Source organism: Thamnophis sirtalis, unplaced genomic scaffold (assembly GCF_051295495.1).
Source record: "Thamnophis sirtalis isolate CommonGarterSnake01/CBP01778 unplaced genomic scaffold, rThaSir2_p1.2 scaffold_12, whole genome shotgun sequence".
Lineage (NCBI taxonomy): Eukaryota > Metazoa > Chordata > Lepidosauria > Squamata > Natricidae > Thamnophis > Thamnophis sirtalis.
In genome coordinates this window covers 34674096-34701262 of record NW_028261392.1, presented here as the reverse complement: position 1 = coordinate 34701262, position 27167 = coordinate 34674096, and the positions used below count along the sequence as shown (strand labels likewise).

General features: G+C 39.6%; 1 protein-coding gene across 2 annotated transcripts; it reads left to right on the top strand.

Moving 5' to 3' along the window:
• The first annotated feature begins 257 nt into the window (after positions 1-257).
• On the top strand, positions 258-11603 carry PDCL3 (phosducin like 3). 2 transcript variants are annotated; one of them, XM_087726790.1, is made up of 6 exons: positions 258-389; positions 2497-2629; positions 5568-5652; positions 8184-8327; positions 8955-9163; positions 10344-11603. In XM_087726790.1, exons 1-6 carry the CDS (start codon positions 384-386, stop codon positions 10487-10489), a joined length of 723 nt encoding a protein of 240 aa, XP_087582916.1. In that variant the 5' UTR covers positions 258-383; the 3' UTR covers positions 10490-11603. The 2 variants fall into 2 exon arrangements, with proteins under 2 accessions (XP_087582916.1, XP_013923019.2); XM_014067544.2 differs by having other exon boundaries at positions 5568-5658.
• Positions 11604-27167: the final 15564 nt, after the last annotated feature.

Sequence of the window (27167 nt, the reverse complement as noted above, 5' to 3'; positions counted from 1 at the left end):
AAGACTCGTGGACTTCAACTCCCAGAATTTTCGGAGTTGAAGTCCACAAGTCTTAAAGTGGCCAACTTTGAAGACTTCTGATTTAGTGCCTCATAAAAACAGCTCCTCCGACTGCAAGAAGCCCCCCGCCCTCCTCCTCCTTGTGCATAGTAGCACAAACGCTGCCGGACTACTTCGCCGCCCAGGCCAGGGGTGAAAAATGCCCGGATGAAGCCTAATAAGGAGACGTCAGGACGGACAGTGGGCGGGTTAGTAGTGTGTGTGCAACGCCCGCTTGGGTTCCTCCCACTGATCCGCCGGGACGCGCGTGGGCTACCCGCCTCGATTCGCCGGGATCTGGGCCTTTCGGCGGCGGCAATAGCAACGAGAGACCTTCCCCCAAAATGCAGGTTAGCCAAATTAGGAAAGAAGAAGAAGGTCTGGAGTGCCTGCCTAATAGGAGCGAGATTTCGAGGGAGGGTTAACCGCCGGGGAGGTGAGAATCCAGAATCCGGATTGATTAGCTGCATATGGGTGCGTCGATTTAGCGTTGTATTTCTCAGGTTTGGCAGTCTGGGGATATGTGGACTTCAACTCCCAGCATTCGCCCACCCTGGAGGAATCCTGGGAATTGAAGTCCACATATTTACAAATGGCCAAGCTTGAGAAACACTGGAGGAAGCTACACGTGGTGGCGACTCTTCGCCTGTGTTTGCTGAATGTTCGTTCAGCGCATGCTCCGTGACCGCTTTTCCGGGTGCCGAGGATGAGTGTACAGAAGTTGAAGTATGTGTTCAAGAGTGTGAGAGCACTGATGATGTTACCTAGTTTGGATAATGAAACGTCTGCAAGCAAGCAACCCAAGCTCAGAGGGCACCAAGAACCCCCCATTTCAACCTGACCTACAAACTCTCTCCTTTATTAGGGTATATTCTTAGGACTCTCCTAAGTTCTTGCAGTAATTGCTCCTGTGTTTGGAGGAGTAGAAAGAATAAAGTCTGGTTTTGTTTTCGTTTATCTGCCTTCCTCTTGTAAATGATAGGGAAGGGAAAAGCTGAAAATTGTAACCAGACTATATATTAGTTGATTAGAGAAGATGGATTGGGTGCCTGAACTCACAAACAGTTGTGTCCTCTGGGGTAATGTAATTTTAATCCAACATAATGACTTTAAAGCTGCAAAGTATAATTAGTAAAATGACCCTTTAAAACAGACATGTTAAACTGGAGGCCCACGGGTTGGATGCATCACGCACAGGCCACGCTTACCCTGGCTCCGCAAAGGGAAAAAACATCACGATATGTCATCATGTGACACCATTGAGTTTGACACACAGTGCTTTAAAGAAAAGAGGATAGCAACAGGGCTTCCCCCAATATTCCCAGTACTGTTTCTTAATACCGTAAGATAAATTATTTATTATTTAGCAAATTTATATACCTGCCCATCTCACAAATTGACTTTGGGCAGCATACAACAAAACGGATAGTTAAAACAAGTATGCAAGTACAAAATCCAGAAACAATTTCCAAATAGAAAATTAAATATATTCTCTTTCTTCTTTGGATGAAGGAATCAATTTAACCATCTCTGGTTTTCCATGCAGAGGTTGTGAGCAGCTTTCTCGGGGAGATGGCAGACATTTATTCTTTATTGTTGCATCTGTAATATCTCATCCCAGCATCTTTTGTTATGATAGCACACTTGATTATAGTTGAAAGTCCAAGAAAGGTTTATTTAATGTCAGTTCTTAAAAGCCAGAGTACATCTCTTGTTACATAAAAGGATGTCCCAGAATTGATCTGTTCTTTTTCTTTTTTGTGTGTTTTCATACAATCCATACTTCCAGTATTATCACTTGAATTTTACTTTATTGAATTTTGCCCATCAAGGAGAGCATGTGTTAGTTTTCTGCTGGTCTTTTGAATGCATAAGAAACAGCATGAAATGATTAAACTTTTTGATTCCCATGCTTAATGCATTTTTAGCCACTATTATGATTTTGCTGGCATAATGACGCTGTGGTCACTTACATTGCATGTCTTTATTTTCTCCTGTATGCAAATATTACTAAAAACACTTACGGTATATTAACTATTGGTTGAAAAATATTGCTGTTTTTTATATCTTAAGGCATATATTTGTACTGCAGTGTTATTATTTTTAGCTATTGGTTGCTTTTCTGTAGATTTTTTCTTATGGAAGCAGCTTGGATATTTACTCTGATACAAAAAATGTCCCTCTGGGTTCAACTGAATTTTCTCCCTTAATTGTCTCTCTTTAAAGAGAACTATAGGATTAGCTGAAATATTTCATTTACTATGCACTATATCTGTGCAGAGATGCAAATTGGATTGTAGTCATGGGGTTTTGTATTCCTCCAATAATCCACTATATTTTTCAAAGGATTCTTCAAACTTTGTGGTGAAGTTGGTACAGTCTTAATATGTAGGGAGGTGAAATAAGATTGTCATGTTGGCATATGATGATGGTGCTCTTTATCGTTTTATGTTCTAGGATCCTAATGAAGATACAGAATGGAATGACATTTTGCGTAAAAAAGGCATTCTCCCTTCCAAAGAAAAGCTGAAAGAGCAAGAACAGGCGGAAGAAGAAAAGGAGCAGCAGATCCTCCAGCAAAAATCAGTTGGCAAGTAGTCTAGTTTAGAATGCTGAATTAATATGGAACTACTATTACGCAGGTTGCTGGGTTATTTATCACCTCAAAATATAGGAGCCTTCTCACTGCACACAAGGGCCTCATTAACTTCAGTGGCCCTTTTGTAATCATTGTATTTTGGGTTTGTGATGTCTTGGGTGAAAAGTTTTCAAAATTAATTCTTGTACTTGAAAAGTAAGGATCAGCAGTGTCTATGGAGATTCTCAAGTCATCCAAGTCATGGTTGTCCCAAAGGTGCTTTTTCAAGAGGCAACTGGACTTTCTGATTTTTCTTTGAAGACGTTTTGCTTCCCATCCAAGAAGCTTCCATCCATTCTTTCATTCCCCATCATTCAGTGAGAGCTGAAGAAGCATCTTGGATGAGAAGTGAAACATCTTCAAAGAAAAACCAGAAAGTCCAGTTGCCTCTTGAAAAAGCACCTTTGGGATAAGGAGCAGGAGAAATATTCAAAATTGTTTGTGTTTCTAATGGCAGGTTAAACTCAACTGAATTTCCAAATGCTGTCTACATTGTAGGCTGGGGTTTAATTCTCATGATTTATAATTGATAGACTTTGATCTACGTATATAATTTTAATGAAATACAGGTAACCTTCAATTTATGACTAATTAAGGCCAGAATTACACTGGTAAGTCATGCTGGTTGTTAAGCAGATCAACATGTAGTCACACCTGATTTTACATCCCTTTTTGTAATGGTTGTTAAGTGAATCACCATAGTCACTAAGTGAATACCATGGTTTTTAAAAATGCTGCAGTCATTAAATCAATCCATTATCTGCAATTAACCTTCTTCTCTGGAAAGAGGAAGGTAATGCAATTTTTTGGCAAAAAAACCCACTGTAATTTGACTTTGTAAACAACCATAAATGAGACTAGTTATTGAGTGACCAAAATATGGTCCCATGACCGGTCGTAAAATTATTAGAACTTCAAATCCAGGTCATCCCTAGTCTTGGGGAGCTTCAATGGAACTTCAAATTGTTGCTAAGCATTTGTAAATATTGTAAATTGAGGAGTACCTGTATAATTTGATATAAGTATAAGTATGATTTTATTGCTTATTTTTATCCTATGACTATCATTAAGTGTTGTACCACCATTATAGAATGTCTCCTCTAGAACAAATTTCCAAACTTGGCCTGTTTCAAACTAAGGAGAGTAACATATTTAGGAAATTTGACTTAGATCAACTAATATAACTGGTAAGGTTGTTCATGGGACTGGAGAGATGGCCTTAGTATGTGATCAGCAGTAAGATTATTGTTTTTGAACCCATTTGCTTGATTCATGGGGTGCTCTTTTCAGAGTTAAAAATTCATTTATTGAGCAAGATTGTCCCGCTTGGGAAGGATTATAATTGCCTTTCTTATTATACGTCATTTAAAAAAGAAGCGGATGATTGCTTCCTAAAATAAGAATTGGCTCAGTTGGAGCAGTAGCTTTGTAGCAAATGAATACTTCCAGCAAGTCAGTTGCAGGAGCAAAGTTAATGAGATGGCATCATTCTGAGGGCAATAACAATTAGGTTCAAGTCTGTGTAGAAGTGATTCACTTTTCCTTTTGCAACATGTTTGATACATGAACATCTAATGAAGAGAACTGTGCCTAATTTAACAAACCATCATTTTCACAGCATGGTCAACATTAGGATTTCCCAGCTTTAGCAACTTAAAAACCTGTGGACCTCAACTGCCAGAATTCCCAAACCAACAAGTCCATAGGTCTTAAAGTTGCCAAGTGTAGTTGCTCTACACCACGAGTGTCAAACTCGTGTCATCATGGCGTCATCATATGACCTATAAGGACTTTTCCCCCCTTCGCTAAACCTGGCGGGGGCAGGCCAGCACATGACGCATCTGACCCACGGGCCGCTCATTTGACACCACTGTTCTACACTGTCCTACTGCAAAGTTTCTTAATGAGTTTCAACTATAAGCTCACCTGGAAGGATATTGAAATTGACACTCATCTGTTATTTCCCCAGTTTTTGGACTGCCTCCCTTGCTGAGATGAGCCTGGCACAACTATTTACATTTTTAAAGCCTTTAAGCCATTTTTTTCTTATTTAAACTATTGGTTAATATTACTTTTTTTATTGGACTCAGTTGGTGGCTTTCACTTAAACCAATTTAAGTAAGAAAACATTAGAAAGATAAGGATGAAATATATAAGATAAGATGAAGTACAGTGTGTCCTCTCCTCCTGCTGCCCTACCCCTTGTGCTTTCTGACTTACTGAAATACAAATAATGTTCCTACCATCTGGACCCATGTTAAATCAGAACCTTGGATGGTATGAACTCTAAAGTGCATTCAATAACAGAGAAATAAAATTCTCCTTTAGAGCTTTTTGCAGAGGTTGAGAGAGCAACAGATGGTACAGGAAGAATGCAAGATTATGCTGGCTAAGGGACAAACTCACAAAGAGGACTGTTATTTATTTCTGCCAACACAACAGTGTCCAGAGCAAAAATTTGGTCAACATAACATGCAAGCTGTTTTTAAAGGGCTTCTATTCATACAATTTATATGATTCATATTCAAAAGAGATCTCCGTGTGTAATTAATGGTGGGATTCAAATTTTTTTACTACCAGGAGAAGGATACTATAAAAATTTCCACTCCTTCCCCACCCCAGGTAAAAGTTACTGCAAAATCCCCATTTCCTCCCCATCAGCTGGGACTTGGGAAGCAGACAATAGATGGGAGCGGGGTCAGTCAGAGGTGGTATTTACCAGTTCTCAGAACTACTCAAAATTTCTGCTAACAGTTCTCCAGAAATGGTCAGAACCTGCTGAATACCACCTCTGTGTGTAATTCTGTATTGTCTACAGTCTGAAATTTGTCCTTGGTAAGAGTTACCAAACTCTTGTTTGTACTGATGACCCTGTATTTCTCCATATCAGTTAAGACCTATGAAGATATGACTCTGGAGGAACTTGAAGAAAATGAAGATGAATTCAATGAGGAGGATGAACGTGCTATAGAAATGTACAGGTTAGACTATTATGTTAAATGTGCCATAAATAAAGATATAGTTATAATCGGAAATTATTGTTGACTTTATAAGGTATGGTAAAGAACTCTGGATAAACTTTCCAATTTTAGCCAAGTCAAGCCTTCTTTTATAACTTATAAAATAACTATTTGTATACTGGAAGTCCTTGTTTCAGACTGCCTCAAAGCAGCCATTTGCATTTAAAACAACAATGAAAAAGCAACTTTAGAAACAATCCTTGAAATATAGGTAACCTTTGAGGGCCTATAAAGCAAAAGAAGAAGAAGAAGAAGAAGAAGCTAAAATTAGGTCATAAGTACGGTTGTGATCTCACTTAGTGGCTGCCTCAATTAGTGACCAAGTTGCCAGTCTGAATTATTGCTAAAGGAGGACTACTTGTATGTACAAATTCAGAGAAACAGTGCCTACATAAGTGTAATCTAGCAGTAGGATCATTGGCACTCAGATCTGTACAAAGCATTTGAAAAAAAGAATGGTTGGCAATATATAGGATTGTGTGCAAACAGCTTGTTTCCAATTCCTGACCACATCTTTTACAAGGATTGTGGATTGCTTTGGAAATTATTCCTACTGTCTCTACGTGCACTGAGCAAAATAGCCGTGCGTATGTATGCCAATGTGTCATAGCATATAAGAACAGAGAAGTAGAAAATTCATATCAAATTAATGAATATTATAGAAGATATCTGTAATTTACAAAAATGAATTAAGGGACTTACTCAAAAATTAGAGTAATTTATATTATACTTAAACCAGTCAAACCCATAAAAATAAACAGCTTTTCAGTGTTCCAAGTAACACCCCCAACGAAAGAAGACTCCAAGGCTTGAGTTTCCTCAAAGTTCCATTTTATTAGAGATGTCATATTGGCACATCTGGGAAAATCCGAATCTGAAAGTTTCCAGGTTTTCCCCACCCAAATGAAAGTTCAAGTCCCTGCCCAGCACCCGCACGTCTGTCACATGATCCAATCAGGCACCATCCAAAACTGGAGATGCCTCCCTGTCACACAATCGCAGCTTCAGGGCAAGGTGTCCTTGACTCTGAGAAAGAATGTTATTTTGATTATATCTCACCCATACTCCAATTAATCCCCCCTCCCATTTTCCCGCAATAGAAATTGTGGCAGGCCTGAAGGCCCAGTGCAAAAGATGGCTTCCAGGTCTGACACAGGTATCGTGCACATGCAATAAACCTTCAGTTAACTTTGACATTGCCTGACATAATGATAAATATTCTTATAAGGGACAAAATGAATGTAACAGTGAATTTAAAAAAATATTTGCTCTATACAAGATGCAGGTGAAGCTTCTGCTTCTAAATCAATAAAACACTATGATTTTGGCATTCATTCAAGAAGAAACCTAACCCCAGTAAATGTATTATGTAGCCAACTTTATCTGGGAAATTATATTTCCAAATAAGTAATTGAAATGTTATCATTAAAATGAGAATTAGATAAATTAGAGGGTATTGCAGTAGTGCCCTTCCTTGGATATAAGCCTCTTTTAGCAGTTTACTTATAAGTATAGATAATTGAAGAAAGATAAATGTTTGCCTGTGCAGTTCCTAAATCCTTTAGCTGGATCAGTGCGAGTACCAGTTTTTTAGCCCTTCAAAGCACTTGCTCAGCTTTTTTAAAGGACCCAGACTTGTCCATAACTGCTAATATTGTATAATGTATATAATACATATTTTATAAAGTTTAGTATTGGGATGATAAGAAAGGCAAGGTATCTCTGTCAGATACCTAGGACAGCCTGTGTCAAAGTGGACAATACATGACTGGTATATAAAACAACTTCCTGCCTCTATTATAATCTATAAGATCTGATATTTCTCTTTTACAGTTTGGGGCTACTGAATCTAAGTGATGATATTTAAACAATTAAAAACTAGAGCCAAAATTAGTGGATGTACTGCAGTTGGTGATGAAGACTTTCCTGAATCTGGAGACACGTTGCATCTGGAGAGTAGTTTTAAATATCCTTCCACGCCCCACCCCCTTCTCTACTACTCTTAATATCTCTTTATGCCTTGTTTTAATCTCTCAAAAATGTTTATCTCCCTTATATTTTGATGTATAAAGGGGAAGAACCACGGTTTATGACATAATGTGAGTGGTAAGCCTGATTACTGGGATTTGTTTAACCATCCATTGTAAAAACAAACATAGTTTCAGAGGATAAATGGACTACTGATAGTTCTAAACAGTTTGTTGTCTTTTAAATATTTGCTTGTAATATTGGGATAAAAGCATTGCCCTGCATTCATTAAAATTGTCAAAGTTTTATTGCGATGTTATGTATTAGATCTCCTGCTAAATATGGTCTGAACAAGGAATGATCACTCTGGATAGAAATTCTGGGATTAGCAGCCCCAGGCATCTGAAGGACCCAGATTGGAGAAAATTGGCTCTATTCTGAATAACTAAACATTTTTTTATAAAGAGGAAATATTTTTATATGTATATGTTTCTTTTCTTGATTCTTATATTGTGCAGGCAACAGAGAATAGCTGAATGGAAAATGTCCCAAGCAAAGAATCAATTTGGACAAGTTTTGGAAATCTCGGGACAGGATTATATTCAGGAAATTACAAAAGCTGGCGAAAATATCTGGGTGATACTGCATCTTTACAAGCAAGGGTAAACAAGCATTTCAAGGCTTTTTCGTCTTCCTGGATAATTTTTCTCTAGTAGATCTGATCATTGTGCTGCAGTATGGCACATGCTGCTAATTGTTGTCCAAAGAAAGGCATTAAAAGTATAATTTCTCCTTTTATGCCCAATTCAGTTGCAAATCAATAGAAGTTGCAATAGAGTTTTCCGCTTAATATTGTAATAGTCTTAACCATGTGGAAATGAGGATGGTTTCCAATTCAACATGAGAGATCCCCTTCCCTTTTTCTCAACATAACTATTCATATAGTGATCATTCTAAACTACAACGGCATGGAAAAAAGTAATTTACAATCAGTCCTCACATTAGCCCTGTCGCAGTGTCCCTTGGTCAAAATTAGTTTATTTGACAACTGCCATTTTTTATAATGGCAAAAAAGGTTATAAAATCGGCTATGAGTCACTAAACCTTGTTTAGGGATGGAAATTCTGGACCCAATTGTGATTGTAAATTGAAGACTACTTTAATAGGCAGTCTGCTGACACATGTAGATACAGTTCTATTTGTAAACAGTAGCTGCAATTCATGAATATTGCCCATTATGGACATTTGCTTTCTTTTGCATATGGGTCTTTGTTTTTCTTCAAATGTAGTATTCCCCTCTGTGCCTTGATAAACCAACACTTAAGTGGACTTGCCAAGAAGTTCCAGGATGTCAAGTTTGTCAAAGCTATTTCTACAACTTGCATACCCAACTATCCTGATAGAAACCTCCCCACAATCTTTGTCTACTTGGAAGGTGACATCAAGGCCCAGTTTATTGGGCCACTGGTATTTGGAGGCATGAATTTGACAAGAGATGGTGAGTGTCTATTTCACAGTAATCAGAATAATTTTCTGCAAGAAAATTGGTTAAGGTAGTCTGCGACCAAACTTCAGTGTATTCTTATTTTATTTCCTTAAATAATCTCCATATCAAAAAGGTTAAGGTTGCAAAAAATAAATCTATTAAATAAAAGAGATTTTGGTTTTTGGAGATAGTGGTACTCCTTTCCTTCTGCTTTACCAGTTACTGTTCCTATATTTCCTATCAACTGAGGCTGTGCTGAATTGGCATGGATAAATGGTGTGCTAGTTTTTAAAATTGATTGATTTGAATCTTAAATAATAAAAAATGTTTGGCTTCCTTTTTTCGGGAGCCCCGATTGCATCAGCATAGTAGGCAAGACTTGTTATATTTGGCACATCTTGGCAATTGTGTATGATGCATGTAATCAATGCTTTTTTTTGTAGGAGGAAAACTCTGACTATTAACATCGGTCCTTTTCTAGTACGTGTTAGATAAACTGTATTATAGAAGCAAAATGAACATACTTTTCTAACATAGAAATAAGGACGAGTGCTCCCCTCTTAATGTTGTCTACTTCATTTTGTTCTCTTATCCCTTCCTCCCCCTAGTTCTTTAGTTACTTTAATCATCACATCTGTAGAACTAGTCTTGAGTAGAAAATCCAGATCATGCTAATTTTCCTTTTAAGCTAACATAAATGAGATTGACTGATTAGGTTGCCCACAGAGTTAACAGTGTGATATCTGATTAACTTGTACTATTGACTTGCTTTCATTTCTGGGATGTAAGCCAGTGTGAACATGTGCAATAAAAACCTGCTGCTACATGGAAAATATCTGTTTTGTTGCTGTAAAGAAATAAGCAGGGAATTGGGTGTTTATGTCTTATGAACTCTACAGAAGATGCTCCCCTCCATTCCAAACAGTAGTCGTAGTTCCAAATAAATTACAAACAAGATAAAGGAGGTGAGATGAAGTGTCCATTCTTGGCTAGCTGTGGCATGTCAGTTAATGTCCTGAAGGCTGCTTCAAGGAGTTTGTGTAGAACTTAAGCCCTATAGTAAAAGTGGAAAAGAAAACAACAGATGGAATTGTTCAGAGGGAGAAGGAACATGGTGATACTTTCTTCTTTCCAACTTCACGAGGCATTCACAATGTGTCATTTCTCCCTGTTGTTTATCTCTTACATTTAGAATTAGAATGGAAAATTTCTGAGTCAGGTGCCATTAAGACAGACCTGGAAGAGAACCCCAGGAAACAAATTCAAGACCAGATGATGACGTCCATCAAGTGCTCTGTTCCAACAAAGAGAAATGAAAGTGACTCAGAGGAGGATTAAGGCCACCACATGTGCAGCTCTATTTGCTGTGCCCAATTACTCTTTAATGAAACCAGAATATTTATTACTATAAAATAATGAGTTTTATTTCAGCCTAAGGAATATCGGTGGTGGTAAAAAGAAACTTCATTATTCGTACAGGAATAAAGTAAAAGCAATTTTTAAACTTGACGTGCCATTGAAATCACTTGTGATGGACCATCTTGCCTACAAATGTGGTATCTGCTTGTACTCTAACTGTGCTATACTCTCCCCTTTGCTGCAGTGTCACTTTAGGACTTGATAAAAATTGTATGATAAATTTTGGGAGAGCTACATTGATGGTTGCAGGCCTGTATTGATGATTAACCTAACCTGCAATAGGTTAATATTAACATAAAAGTTATCTAAATCAGTGGGTTTATCTGCATATTTGTTTAAAAATCCTGAAATCTGATCAAGTACAGGTAGTCTCAACTTACAACTATTCATTTAGTGACTGTTTGAAGTTACAACAGCACTTTAAAAAGGGACTTATGACCAGTTTTCACATGACCGCTGCAGCATCCCCATGGTCAGGTGATCAAAATTTGCCCACTTGGCAACGGGCATGTATTTATGACTGTCCAACGGACATATAATCAACATTTGTAAAGTTCTCAGCTATTCTCTTGGCTTGCTTGTGACAAGCAAAATCAATGGGATAAGCCAGATTCACTTAACAACTATATGATTCATTTAACAACTGGCTCATTGACATTTTGAATTCAATTGTGGTTGTAAATAGAGAACTCCCTGTAAAGGAAATACAGAACAGTTTGAAATAAAAATTGAATCTGTTTTTCCTCCTCTGTATTCATGAGTTAGACTTAATTTATAACAACTGTAACTATACTTTATGGATCATTAATAACACAATGATTTTAAACTGTAAAACACTTTCTTCAAATTTTGGATATTTAAGTAATAATGGTCAAATGTGCAGAAAACATTGGCTTGGATGATTTCAGACTAGCAGTTAAGAGTAATAGGAATATTCACTGTTGCACTGTTGTAAACAATCTTGAAATTACATTTTCTATAAATTTTAAGCATAAAATGTTTTGTTTACTAGTAAAACAAGGATAATGATTTATTTAAATCTTGTCTCCTATGCTGAAAGGACTTACCTGCAATTAGTATAGAAGAAACCAGGAGAAACATGATAGCAGTGTTTCAGTATTTGAAGGGCTGCCACAAGAAGGGGTCAACCTATTTCCCAAAGCACCCGAAGCCAAGACAAGAAACAATGGATGGAAACTCATCAAAGAGAGATCCAATCTAAAGCTAAGGAGAAATTTCCTGGCAGAATAATCAACCACTGAACAGCTTGTCTTTAGAAGTTGTGGGTACTCCATCACTGGAGTTTTTTAAGAGGAGGCTGGACAGCCACCTGTCTGAAATGGTATAGGATCTCCTGCTTGAACAAGGGGTTGGATTAGAATATCTCCAAGGTCCCTTCCAACTCTGATATTTTATGTTCTAAACCTCAATCAATTAGTCACTGATAACATACAGATTGTATTTAAAAAGTATCATCTTAAATTCATGTGTTCAGTTTACAAACTCATGACATTTTTTCATTTTTTGCTTGAATTTCAGACTGCTTGAGTTGGACTAATAGAATGATTTTGTAATTCCTTGAATTCCAAGTATCAAGAATTTAGTTCCTTTCCTGGCAAATTCCATAACAAAACCTTAATCAAGATTGCACAACTATCTCTGTAAAAGAGACAAGGTTCACTCCTTTCTGATCTCAAATGGACCTTTACAATACATAGAGCAAAACCTTTACATTGGACAACTGTGAAGTTCCCAAGAGATGTCCTAATTAATTTACGAGCCTCGAGACAGAGTTCAAATAAAACCCCTTCATTTATTAGGATCAACATCTTAGCATTACTTCTGTGGAGCCTAAACTGACTTACCCTTATTTGCGTTTGAACTTTATCCTCCTAACTTCCCCCTTCTGTCCTGCGTCATAAATCATATTCTCCAACTAGATTGTAGAAATATGAGACCGAAGGTATGCATGGAATTCTCCCTTCTAAAATTGATAGAAGTCATGGAAACACTTTAGACGTTGACATCTGTCCCCCCTTACTTCCTGAAAACGATTTGAGTAAAATGAAGCAAGTTGAGTACAGGTGTATAACTTAGGGATGTATCCCTCCCCCAGGCTTGCTTGGATTTTCTGCATGGAATTTTGCTATAAGATGATCAGCCTGGATATTTCTACTTTTCACCCAAAATGCCTTTGATAAGGGGTAGCACTTCCACTTGATTAAGTATTGGAGTCATCTCCTGTGCCACCTTGAATTGAGGATTCGTTGAACTTCATAATGGGTTTGGCCCCCTATGACCATAGGGCCTGGGGGCTCCCAGGGTAGCGGTCTCAGAGTGGATCCAATCACAGGTTTCAAGAGGCTACTATGAAATGCTGGGTGTATCTTCCACAAAAATCAAGGTAGTTTTAATTGTACTGTGACTGGGTTGATGATCTTTACTATGGGGAATAGTCCCATAAACTTTGGCCCCAGTTTCTTGCTAGGCAGTTTTAATCTCAGATATTTTGTGGAGAGATAAACCTTCTCTCCCACCCGGAATGGCGGTTGCAGAGCCCAGTGTTTATATGCCTGTTTCTTATAGCAGAGGTGTGTTCTTACCAGTTCGCACCTATTCGGTAGAACCGGTTCGTCAAATCTACCGAACCGGTTAGAAGAGGTTCCACCAGTGGACCCGGAAAGCAGGCTATACCTACAGAAGAGGTTCCAAAAATTTTTGAAACCCACCACTGGTCCTTGGATATCATTATTCTACACTATCATGCTCATATTTATAAAACTCAGTGCCTCTGTGAAAGGTAAGGATGACTACTGCATTTGTGGTGCAAACATTGCGTGTGTTGAAGTTGTTTTAACGCAAACCAAAGATGCCTTTTAAAAAATAAGTTTACATCATATTCTTATGCATGCCAGTGTTGTGTGTGAGGTAATTTAAGGTGGTTGTGACAAGTGTCATCGGCATCTTCATATCCGGTCCCATGGGCGGCAAGCCACTCCCATCCGGTCCCATGGGCGGCAAGCCACTCCCACAAAGGAGGCCACACCCACAGAGTAGGTTTGAACAATTTTTGAAACCCACCCCTGTCTTATAGGTTTGTGCCACTTTAGCCAGTGCCCTTCTGACATTTTCCCAGGTTGCTTTCAGCATCGACATCCAATCAGTCAAGCTGACTGAGGAGGGGGGATCCCTTGGATGCTCAGGCATTGGGACAAAGTCCATATCACTCACTATTTTGAACGCTGTGAGTCCTGTGCTACTGTGAACAGCATTATTGTACACAACTTCAGCAAAAGATAAAAGGTCTGCCCAATTGGACTGCTGATCACGTAGCACCTCAGGTACTGCTCTATCATGGCGTTCAGTCTCTCTGATGTCCCATTAGTGCTTGGATGAAAAGCTGAACTAAGGCCCTGAGATGACCCAATGGACCGCAGGAACTCCCTCCAGACTTAGCCGTGAACTGGACCCCTCTGTCTGAGATAATTCTTCGAGGTACTCCATGCAGTCGGTAGATATGCTTCACGAACAGTTTAGCCAGCTTGTGAGCCGAGGGTAGTCCGCTACAGAGTATGAAGTGTGCCTGTTTGGAGAACAGGTCTATTACAGTCGAAATCACTGTTTCCCCCATTTTTTTGCCAACTCTACTATAAAGTCCATTGCGATCATCTCCCACGGCCACTTTTGGCTTTGATCCCCAGTTTCAGGACTGTAGTTAGGTTGATCAAGCACTTTGTGCAGCCTGAGTCTATTAGGGCTTGAAAATCCCCCTGATTTCCTGTTTTTGGGGCTGTGAGGCATATTGGACAAAGGAAAGGGTGAATTGATTTACTCACCATTGGGTCATTTTCTCCCTCGTCCTTGCTGTCATATGATTCGGGTAACTGGTTTTCGTTGCCTGGGGTTCTACCACTTTCGCCTGAGGGGGAAGTGGCCTCTGCAGCCTGGAGGGTTTTCCCGGACGTGTTGGTGGTCCGTTTGGGCCATCATTCTGGTCGTGCCCTGGGTGGTGGGTTTGGGGCTGAGGTTGGGCATGCAGCTGCCATGTGGCCCATCCCCCCACATCTGTAGCATTTCAGCGGACTTCAAGGGAGGGCTGGTCTCGGGGCCTGCTGTGGTGTTGTGGTTCTCCGCCGGCAGGTCAGGTTGACCTCTCTTGTGTGTCCGGTTTCTTTGTCATGTCATTGGTGCGCAACCAGCTGTCGACTTTTGTTGCTACTCGGAACTGCTCAGAGTTGATTTGGGATGTCACAGTGCGCAGTTATCTGGGCAATTTGCTTATCCAGGATTGTTCTGAAAAAATGCACCAGCAACTGCTCTGGTAAAGGGCGTAAGCTTCCTATGACCCTCCTAAATTCACGGATGTGCTCTTTGATAGGGTGGCCCCTCTACTTTCGGTTGCTGAGTTCCTCTTCTGCATATGGGTCCTCCTCTACCTCCTCAAATCTGGCCTCTAGCAGTTGCAGAAAGTCATCTATGTCTTGCAGTTGGGGGGTTCTCCTCTTGTGGAGGGCTGCTAGCCATTACCTTGCTTCTCCCTCTAGACCCTGTGCAATGGTATTCACCATGGCTTGGGGGATGGGTAGAGGTGCCCATAGCGTTCTAGGTGGACATCAGCTGAATCAAGGAATAGGGCTAGCTGGTCTGAGTCTCCGTCAAACTTTCACCTGAATTGGGGTGGGTCGTTCACCCCTACTCCTCCAACCTCCTGTTGGCCTCTGTATGCTTGTGCCTGATATGGCTGGTCATCTTCTTCACCCCTAGTCTGGAGAGAGGGAGGGGATTTCCTGCTCTTGGCAGCCTGCCTACTGCGTGGGAGAGGCACTGGTTGCCATTTTGGGCTCCTTCTCCTTCTATCGGAAGGGGGAGGGGGCTGCACTCCAGTCTTCATCTCCTCCTTTCAACAGGATCAGATGTCCCTCCCCTCTCTTTTGGGTGGCATGATGGCCCCTCAACATGAAGGGTGGCTCGATCAAAATCCTCCCTCAGTTGCTCTTTTGCACTCTTTAGGGCAGCGATGGTGAACCTTTTTTGGCTTGCGTGCCATAAGTGGGGGAGCGCAGGGGGGTCTTGTGTGGGCGTGCTGCACCCATAATGCAATGTGCAACCCCCCCCCAGTGCACATGCACCCACTACAGGCGCGACCTCTCCATTTTTGCATGCTTTTTTCGCCCTCCCCAGGCTCCAGAGACTTTATAGGAGCCTGGGAAGGGCGAAAACAGCCTCCATCGCCCCGCCCCCCGGGGAAGCCCTCCGGAGGCTTCAGGGACCTTCAGGAGGCTTTCCTGAAGCCTCAGAAGCAGTCAAAATTACCCTTTGAGCAAACTGGAAGTCCGTTCCTGAACTTCCAGTTTGCCCGTATGGCCGTTTTTTGCACTCTGGAGGCTTCAGAGAAGCTTATGAAGCCTCCGGAGGGCCTCTGGTGGGGGGGAGGCTCTTTTCGCCCTCCCCAGGCTCCTATAAAGCCTCTGGACCCTGGGGAGGGTGAAAAATGGCTTTATAAAAGGGTGAACTCAGCTGACAGGGCAGCGCCTCACGTGCCCTGACAAATGGCTCTGTGTGCCACCTCCGTTTGCCATCACTACCCTAGTGATTCCATCTGGGGCTTTGGGAGCCTGGTTTGTTTCCAGTCCCACCTACAGTCCACCCTTGTCAGCTTGCTTGAGACCATTCCCTGTATCTGGGAATTGGGATAAGGGAACTCTACCTCAGCTGCCTTAGGAGTTAATTTCCAAAAGTATTCATCCTTTCTTGCTTCTGCTGCTGGGGAAGACATCACAGCATGGTAGTGTGGAGCTCTGATGGGGGGGAGTGCTTGGAGAGCCCGAGATTCAGGAAACCCGGAAATCTTGATAGATTTTTAAAAGTCAGTTTAGGCTCTCTATGAAGTTCCCAAGAGATGACCTAATTAATTTATGAGCCTCAAGACAGAGTTCAAACAAACCCCCTTCATTTATTAGGATCAACATCTTAGCATTACTTCTGTGGAGTCTAAATTGACTTTGTGTTTGAACTTTACCCTCTAACTCCCCCCTTCTGTCCTGCATCATAAATCATATTCTCCAACTAGATTGTAGAAATATGAGACCGAAAATATGCATGGAATTCTCCCTTCTAAAATTAATAGTAGTCATGGAAACACTTTAGATGTTGACAACAACATTATTTCAGTCTTATAATGTTGTGGCAGCAAGTATGTTATTGGGAATCCCTGTGTAAAGCTGTTTAGGGATCAGGTTTTAACTTAAATTCTCAGTCTATATCCCAGATTCATTGGTTAACAAATATTTTCACGACCCATTGTAGAGTCAGAAGAAAAGTTGTAGATTTGGAACTGTTTTTATATAGATTCTGAGTCAAGGCCTGAAGGTTGTGGGAGTCTGGATAGGAAGAATAGAGCCAAATTCAACATTAGTAATGCCAAGTGGATATAGTCATGATCACCTGATCTGGATATTTTCCATCTTTGATTGTAAATGAGATCCAGACAATCAAGTGCATAAATTGGGGAAAACCACCGCCACCATGGATGTTCTAGTCCTAACTGAATAGCAGATGGTGGCCATGTATTGGAAGACCTTGTGTTCAGATTTTCATAAATCTGTTCTGTGCACATTCCTGGCTTACCCATTGTCACCCAAAACTTGATAACCTCTCATCTGGGTTATTGCCTTGCGCTTTGAAGAACACTTGAAAGCTATAGTTGGTCCAGATTGCAGGAGTGTAGGTGTCCATGTGACACTACTACTTCACAAGTTGTACTGGTAACCAATTTATTTCCAGGTGAATTCAAACTATTGGATATTACAATATAATGTCCTTCAAGGTACAGGGCTTCTCTATTTTCTGGACCTATTTCTGATTATCTCTGCCCATCTGTAGGATATAACAACTGCACACTCTAGGTCCCTTTCTCCTAAGGTATGTCATCTAGTGATATTTGATACCCTGAACTATCTATCTGAATCATGTCTAGACCCGGCTGAGGAATTCTGGGAGTTGAAGTCTATCCATCTTACCAAGGTTGAGAAATACTCTAGAGAGTGACTGCTGTATGTAGATTCACTAAACAACAAAACCCTTTTGAGTGTTCAGTTTAAATAATAAGGAAGATCTAGTGGAGATGTGGAAAGTAAAGGCCAAAGTGGTTCTAATGGCGGGAGGAGCACTCATAAACTGGGGGAGTGGCCCCAACAGACCCCAGGAACAGAGCTCTTTCCAGAAGAGTGCAGTGCTAGGAACAGCTAAGATCTTACAAGAACCCTCAAACTCCCAGGCCTTGGTAGAGGATTTGCCATTAAGAGAGACACCACCCTGTGTGTGTGTGTGCTGTGTGTGTGTGTGTGTATTGCTCTGTACATGGTAAAATGACAGTTAAAATATTTCACCTGTCTTATGAAAAAGGCCCTTGAATTATCTCTGGCATTAGTGAAGAAATATTGAAGAAATTAGGTATGTCCTGAAGATGGCACTGTTTACCATGGAAAGTCCATTGTCCTCTACAAACAATCCTGGGGATATTTATTAGATGATAGACTTTCTCCAGTTGCCAAGTTGGCATACAGTAGTGACAGGCAATTTGCTATTACTAGTGTATTCTGTGTCTGTTGCTTATGCTCCAAGTAATCGCCCATTACTTTCTCTCCAATGTAATGGATAACAAAGCTTAACAGATTTTGTATACAGTACCTCAAGTTCAACCAGAGGTGGGCTTCTGCCAATTCGCCCCAGATCAGGCGAACTGGTGGTGGTGGCGGAAGTTTTCACCCACCCACCTGGACGCTTCTCCGCATGTGTAGAAATGTTGCACAAGCGCACACAAGCAAAACGGAAGTAAAATACATTTTGAGAGTAAATAAGACAAGGAACACAATGTATATTGTCCTACCTTGAATGAAATGCAAGACAGAAGATACATGGATGATACAGACAGAGATAGATAGATAGATAGATAGATGATAGATAGTTGATAGATAGATAGATAGACAGACAGACAGACAGACATGAGATAGATATAGATACACACACACACACACATATAGATATACAGAGGTGAGTTTCCATTTTTTTTACCACTGGTTCACATGCGCACATGTGCAGAAGCGTCCTGGCAGGCTTTGCCACTACCGCTTTTCCTGATACACACAAAGAGAAGGGGGGGGAGCAGGCAGGCAGAATAAATCTAGATCTGAGGTAAACTGAGACCTCATGGGGCCTTCTGCAGAAATTTTTCAGCTGTAGATATATTTGTAGAAATTACTACCTGCTTTATTCAGATTTTAATTCCTTTGTGGCGGGGGGGGGGAAAGGGGGCATCATGAATGGAAAAGTGGAGCTGTTAGAAGGAAAATGAGTACATGACCTTAGTGTCTGATCCTACTCATGGCTTGCAAGAAATCAAGTTCTGGGTCAGAGATGACTAAAATGTACAAAGAATTTCAGTGGCCTTTTGACAGGATAGCATAAACTGAAGAGTAATAATTCTAACCATTATGAAAAGAAATGGTATAAATGTTGAGTAATTGATAAAAGCCATGCTTGGCAGAATGAGGGAGAAAAGTGCATAAATACAGAAAGCAACATATGGAAATCCATAGGGCTATTTTTCAGAATAACACTGCAACAGTCTAGGTAACCTGAAGGATTTGCAATCAGATTAATTATCTGGCGGTCAATTAAGTATTTGTACAGGTAGTCCTCGACTTATGATCAGAATTGAGTCCAAAATTTATGTTGTTAAATGAAACATTTGTTAAGTGCCACAGTTGTCTTGCCACAGTTGTTAAGTGAATCACTGCAGTTAATAAGTTTGTAATCTGGTTATTAAGTGAATCTGGCTTCCCCATTGACTTTGCTTGTCAGAATGTTGCAAAAGACGGTCACATGACCATGGGACTCAGCAAAGTCATAAGTATGAACCAGTTGCCAAGCATCTGAATTTTGATCACAGGAACGTGTATATAAATTACAACATGTGTCTTGCAACTTCATGACCCAAATTCTGACAATTTTGGGCTTGTATTGCAATGTCACACGCAAATGCATAAAAAGTAATGCTTGTATCATAATTTCACACAATGCATCTTTTAACAAAGTCTCAGCTGGTTGCAGGTGCCTCCTCAAAGCATACATATTCCCAGACAACATCTTTCTATTGCAAAGTCCCAATGAAGTTGCCTTCATCTCAATTTCTGTCCACGAAGAAGATAGCCTTATGGGTAAATTGGAGTAAAAGTAGTATTTCTCCCTTTATTCTAGCATAATCCTGAGGCAAACTCAAGATATACAAAATCTGTTTGTATTTTCACACATTATCTTGGGAGAAAGACAGTTTTGTGGGGACCAGAAATTAAAAGCAGGAGAGGAATCATATATTGTCCATTCAGGTGAGGAAATGTCCAAAAAATTCTTATCCTCTATTTCTCTTTACATTAATATATAATATACCATTGTTAGACAAAAGTGTAGTTTCAGTTTTGACATGAACAAGCCCCTAGAGATAAAGCAGTGTTGTGTTATTAATCCTTATGTCTTCTTGTTGTTTTCATAGGAGCTTTGTTTCAATATACGTACACCAGAGGTGGGTTCCTGCCAGTTAGCACCAGTTCGGTAGAACCAGTTTGTCAAATCTACTGAATCAGTTAGAAGAGGTTCCACCAGTGGACCCGGAAAGCAGACCACACCTACAAAAGTGGTTCCAAAATTTTTTGAAACCCACTACTGAGACAAACACACACACACACACACACACACAGACTCACACAGAAAGAGAAAGAGAAAGAAAAAAAGAAAAAAAGTGAGAGAGATGAAAGAAAAAAGGAAAAAGGGACAGAGAGACAAAAGGAAGGAGAGAGAGAGAGAGAAAAAAAACACAAACACATGGCCTGCAAGCCACTCCCACCAGGTCATATGGCCGGCAAGCCACTCCCACAAAGGAGGCCACACCCACAAAGGAGGTTCGAATTTTTTTTGAAACCCACTACTGATGTACACCATTTGAAAAATAAGGGAAATATGAAGGAACTTAGCCCAAGCAGTAAAGAGCAGACAGTTCCAGCTGCTCTAGTGCTAATTATACTGTCATTTCTCTGTTCATCTGGACTACTGGAAGAATTGCAAAAAGAGGAGAGCTCAGCAGACAATCAAAACAGCCCATAGTCATCTTGAACACATTATATATTAAAATCAGAAGAGTTGGAAGACAGGTGGCTCATAATTAAGATTAGGGTATTAATGTTATTTTAGGGACCACACCAGAGGTGGTATTCAGCAGGTTCTGACTAGTTCTGGAGAACCGGTAGTGGAAATTTTGAGAAGTTCAGAGAACTGGTAAATACCATCTCTGATTGGCCCATCTATTCTCTGCCTCCCAAGCCCCATCTGATGGGGAGGAAATGGGGATTTTGCAGTAACCTTCCCCTGCCATGCCCACCAAGCCATGCCCACAGAACCGGTAGTAAAAAAATTTGAATCCCACCACTGGACCACACCTCCCCTCAGATTCTCCAGAGAGGATATGTTATGGCTCCATTGATTAAGGACTGTCATTTGATGGAGCCCCCAAAAAAGAACAATTTCTAACACAATGCCCACCCTTTGGAATATCACCTCTATCTTAAATATTAGATTGCTCCTGCTTGCCTTTTGAAATGCTCTAAAGACATGGCTCTGTCAATGGGCCTGGGGATCTGGTTATGATTTGGAGCCTAATACATGGCTAAACCGATTGACCCGTTACTTGTTGCCACCATCATAAATACATGCTGGTTGCTATGTGCCCAAACTTTGATCATGTGACCATGGAGATGCCGCAATGGTTGTAAGTGCAGGGATCAATCGTCACTTTTTAATGCCATTGCAACTTTGACTGGTTGCTAAATGAATGGTTGTATGTCGGGGACTATGTGTGTTGGTTGTGTTTTTTGAGTGTTGTTAACTAAATCTGCTTCTCAGAGTCACAAATCTGAGATGGATGTGTCTAGAATGAATCAAATAATTACCATAATTAATTAATGATGGAAAACAAGAACCATTTCTGTCCAAAGCTATCACGATTACATCACTGTCTTTTCTATGGCAACCTTGGCCGTTGAAATTAAAAAAAACTTTGAAATCCAGCCCTGGTTGTTTAATGATGGCAATTTATGGTTTATGGAGAAATACACCCATCTGACACATAAGCTTTGCTATTATTATATGATTAAAATGTATAACTTCCTAGCAATAAATAAGATCTACTGAATGTCCTTAATAGGATTTGAAGCCAGCAGGTGGCTAAGGTAAAGCAAAGTACAGATTGTTACTTCAACAGCAAATCAGTTCCTAATAATAAAAAGCATTCCCAAGATATAACATCTGCAATATGAAAGTGATGTGACAACCACACATGCATGCTGAGTCCTTTATTACTTAGTATTACTGAAGCCCTCTTTATATTGCATGGTAAGTGTATTGTCAGTCCTTCAAAGCGTTCTGCACTTCCTTTTGCAAAGAACTTACTTATGCTCTTTGAACTTCAAGGTAGAAAAAGAATTCAAAGGCAATGGTACTGTCTCTCTGGAGTTCCTGGCCTACTTTGTAGAGATCTATTCTTTTCTTCAACAGAAACAGTGCCAGAAATACATATTCTGTCTTTTGATAATAATTTATTCTTTTAATATTGTGCAAGTTGTTCAAGAGACAGAATCTAACAGACATTCACAGAGCTGTAGGGTGAACTGAACAAATGAAGCTTCCTTAGAAGATAGATTGTCAGGGAAATACTTTAAGAGCTGACCAGCTGCCATGATGTTGTAATGCTGTTATGATGATACAATGGTAGTAATGAGTCAGCAGGGTTATTTGACTGTTACCACTTTAAGAGAGGGTATTATAAAAGAGGCCCTGTTAGGGCATTTCTCTCTCTTCGTGTGTGCTTCTGTGCTATAGTTGATGATTGATTGCCTGACTTTGCCTAGTACATGTACATATATATTCCTTGTAGATAAACCACTATTTGAAAGACAAACCTATGTTTACTGTATTTTGCTCCTGGGTTGTCCCAAAATAGTCACACTGTGTGCACTCTGAAAGGTTATGGTCCCAGTCCAAAGAGAAGGCCACAGTGACTAGAGAAACCAGAGAGAAGAGAAACCTTGCACCAGAGGCAGAGAGGCTGTGTGTTGTGGTTAGTTAGTGATTAGTGCTTGTAACAGAAACAAGCAACATTACATCAGCATAATGGGAGGAGGTTTCGTAGTATCTTAGATGAATGAGACAAACTACCTCTCCTGGAGTGTAAATATGGAGAGGTACCTGCAAAGGGAGGAGTTGTGGATGATGCTTAGTCATTCATCAGCAGTCCTAGATGATGGGGACCGGAGAAGAAATGAAAAGGCACTAGCCAGAATAATTCTGGTTTTAGAAGACAGTAAGCTGATACAAATGAGGTGTCTCCAGTCTGCAAAGGAGTACTAGGAGGCTTTGCCCACTGTATATTTTAGAGAGACTGCAGACAGTGAAGTGTTGCTGACAAGGCAACTGTATAAAGCACAACAGAAGCCAGGGGAGAGCATGTTCACACATCTGCAGGCTATGAAGAAGACTGTCAGGGTTCCAAAAATCACCCCCTAATGAAATAAAACTCTGAGGCTTGTGTTTCCTCAAAGTTCCACTTTATTAGAGATGTCATGTTGGCACATGTGGGAAAACCCGAATCTGAAAGCTTCCAGTTTTCCCCACCCAGTTGAAAGTTCAAGATCCTGCCCCAACACCCACACATTCATCACATGGTCCAATCTTCCACTGCCACAAAGACAGATTCCTCCTGTCCAGATCTGGACAGGTGCAGAGACAAAGATGACATTGACTCTCTAAGAAGAATGTTATTATGGGTACATATCATCCAACTCCATATAATCTCTCCCATTTTCCCACAGTAGAAAGTGTGGCAGGCCTAAAGTCCAAAAAGAAAAGATGGCTGGCAGGCATGACAAAGACATTCCTAGAATTAAAGGAAAGAGGAATGACGTTTACTGAAGCACACAAGGTACATGTGGAGCTCAGTTCATTGGACACTTCATGGGATGTTCTAGTGACTAGTCTAGAGTCTATACAAGAGGGGGACTTAACCATGAGGTATTTGATTATTGGAGGAAGAATAGAAACAGCTGGAGAAGGAATAGGAATGGGAGGAGATCATGCTCAGCACAGGACAACAACTGCCACATCCCAGGATGCCAGCAGAGCAGCTGAGACTGTTTACACAGGGAAGTGGTTTCACACATGTGGTTCTACAAAGCATTTCCAGAGACACTGCCTAAGAGGAGAAACAGAGGAGCAGCAAGACAAGGGCATAGGGCTACTAAACCCATGAGGTGTGGTCCTTCATCATCATCTTTTCCCCTGGCAGCAACAGGGTCTGAAAACACTAGAAACACTTGGTTGTTGGACAGTGGGACAAGTCAGCATATTGCTAATAACCCACAAACGTTTTCTGGCTTGAGACCAGCTAGGCAAACATTTGTTAGTTTGGCTAATGTTGTTGTTAAAGGGAAAAGTAAAGTCTATGTACCTGAGATTAGGGAAATATTAGACAATGTATTATACGTACCTGAATTAGATCGCAATCTGTTAAGTATTTCCAGGTTAGATCGCCAAGGGTATGAAAAACTGTTTGCTAGAGGACAATACATCATCAGGAAAATTGGAAGAAAATGTGCACGAGGGGTTAAGAAGGATAGTCTGTACATTCTATGTGACCTGCACTGGGTTCTTGTTTCCTTCTAAGTCCAATTAAAGCTCTTCATGGCATAGAACCAGACTACCAGAGGAACCATCTTGTCCCAATTATATTGACCTGTCTCTCCCAGGCAGGGAGGGAGGGTATGTTGCAGTCCTGTTGGTTAAACTATTTTTACTAGCAAAATCTAGAAAGAAAACCTCTGCCACTGTCCCTGTCTAGGTAACCCTAACCCTGACCCCAGAAATGAGGTGGGCCCCACTCTACCCTAAGGTGCTTGGTTGTCTGAGGCCTTTCTCTCTCCACCATTTAATTCAGCTTTTTAATTCTGGTTTAATTCTGTTCTTCATTCTTTTTTTGTCTTTAATTATGTCTCTTTTATATGGTTTTTGTAAACTGCCCAGAGCCATTTGGATAGTGAGATAGGCAATGTCTAAATTTGATAAGTAAATCAATAAAATAATAATAACATAAAATAATAATAATAATAATAATAATAATAATAATAATAATAATATTCATCTCCCAGCATCTACACTAATATTTTCATTCTTTGCTTTAAGATACTGTAAATATCATGAACTTCCTGAATTTGTTTCTGTCTTTGTTATACATGGATAAGTTAATTTCAAGATAAATAATTCTTATGGAGGTGTCTGTTGCTAGTTTAAATTTGCTTGCCTTTGCCACAGATACTTGATTTGTGAAACTTACTAAATACATAAAGCACAAAATCTGAGAGATTGGATTTTATGGTGTGGAAATTATAGTAACTGATTCTAATATTTAGGAATAAAAGTATTCTGAGTAATTTTTGTGGTATATTAAATGGTAAATGGAATGAAGAAGATTGCAACTGTGAAGTGCTTAATTATTTAGTTTTTCTAAGTATTTTTTTACTTTAAAACAACAAAATAATGTTTTATTTTGAGTCAGTCTTTAATTTATGGAAATACAAAGATTTCCATAAATACATAAATATGTTTAAATTAACTGTCTTAAATGGGTTGCTTTCAACTGACTGATCAACAGCCTGGGAGGATGCTAGTTGCAATTGGAAATTACTCACATTAATTTTCGTCACTCTATCAGTGTGACTTTTTTTATGTCTCTAAATTCGGTTCTTTCAAAATGTGTACAGATCTACTAGGCATTATATCTATTGAGCTTTCTTTGAATATTGTACATGTCAGGTTTTAAGCAATGAAAAATGTAGGTAATTCTGAAACATTTTTGAATTTATTTCTCCATCATTTCATTTATTAGGTTTATATCCTGTCTTTTCCACAGGTTTTCCAGGCATTTTATGGAGTTCTATGTTATGCAATTCTCTGTCTCATAATTTCTATATAAACAATTTATTTCATGGGGTCTCTCCCCAACTTCCTTTTTTGCCATTCTGATCTCCCTTAAGTAAAATGAGTGAAAATTTTTGAAAAAAGGTTTTTGCTGTTTCGAAAAATGCTAAAACTATAATGTAAGCAGTAAAATAGGAACACATATAAACACAGAAGAGAATTTCCAAACTAACCATTCCCACAGTGTGTTGATGACCCAACTCTTTGGTGAAACTCAACACACAAAATTGGCTTTTTAAGTCTGCCTTTTGTCCATTCCTGCTTTATATGTTAGCCTGAAACTTTGATCCAATCAAACCTTCACAAGACTGCACAGATTTCAGTAAAATAGCTTTAATCATCAATAGTGACCCTTGGGAATTATAGGGAAAAAAATTGTAGCCTCATTTATAGTGGTTAGTTTGACTGAATCTCTTTGAATATTCTAAGACCTGAGCTGAGTTGTCGTTTATAAGAGAAGTCTTGTGACTCATCTGCCATTTTTTCTCTTCATTTCTCAGCCTCCCCACAAACTTCCACTAGCATCTAAAGGATCACATCTGCCACATTATAGAGAGCCAAGAACAAATTATTCATTTTTATAGAAACATTTTTATAGAATGCACAGAGAGAACCTCTTGGTTTGCATTCAAAATAAATTAGTTTTCTAATCTGCCATTTTCACAGCTTTCTTTTGCTTTGCCATATCTGTAACCTCTCTGTAACCTATGTGTTCTGTTTCATGCTGAATATCTAAAACAGACCAAAAATTTCAGTGGAAATTAATGAAGAAGACTCAGAACAAATGAAATAAGATTACATATATATTTTAGTATAAAAATAATTATTAATAGGCAGATATATATGTCTGTGTGTGTGTGTGTGTGTGTGTGTTTATATATATGTATATATATCACTAATAGTAGCACCATCAACACATGTTCCCTAAATAGTTTAGTAAACAAGAACAATGGGAGTTAGTAATTACAAACCATCCAAACTGTAGCCTGGCAAATTATAAGAATAAAGATATCTGGTGGGATTAATTTGAAATTCATTTTTAATGCATTATAAATTCCTGCCTGTGTTTTCCATTATATACTTAAAAGCAGGTAGAATCCAGGTTAATAATATCTAAAATAGTAAATGTGGATTAGATTAGATTACTGTTGGATGGATTCACAGTTGTCTGAATTGGGTACAAAGAGTGCTTATTAATGGCTCTATTTCAGCTTGGTCGGAAATGTGAAAGGGATGGAAGGAGGGTATGTCCCATGTCCTTGGTCCTGTGCTGTACATTTGTATCAATGACCTGGATAAGGGAGATAAAGAATCTTTAAATGAACAAAATTGTGAAGATTAACTAATACTTTAGATGAAAGGAAGAGATTCAAAATGATCTAGGAGAATTAAGCAAGGGCTCAGGAACAGGATGGAAAAACATAACTTGGCAATAGTACATGCGAAAAGGATTGGGGTGTTCTTGTTGACTGCATTTTTATAGACAACAATATGAAATCAATAAAAGTGCTATTGGGGG

Excerpts from the sequence above, each read along its gene's own strand:
- PDCL3 (XM_014067544.2), top strand. Across the intron at positions 5,659-8,183 it reads CGTGCTATAGAAATGTACAG|GCAACAGAGAATAGCTGAAT; the intron begins GTTAGACTATTA and ends TATATTGTGCAG. Across the intron at positions 9,164-10,343 it reads CATGAATTTGACAAGAGATG|AATTAGAATGGAAAATTTCT; the intron begins GTGAGTGTCTAT and ends TCTTACATTTAG.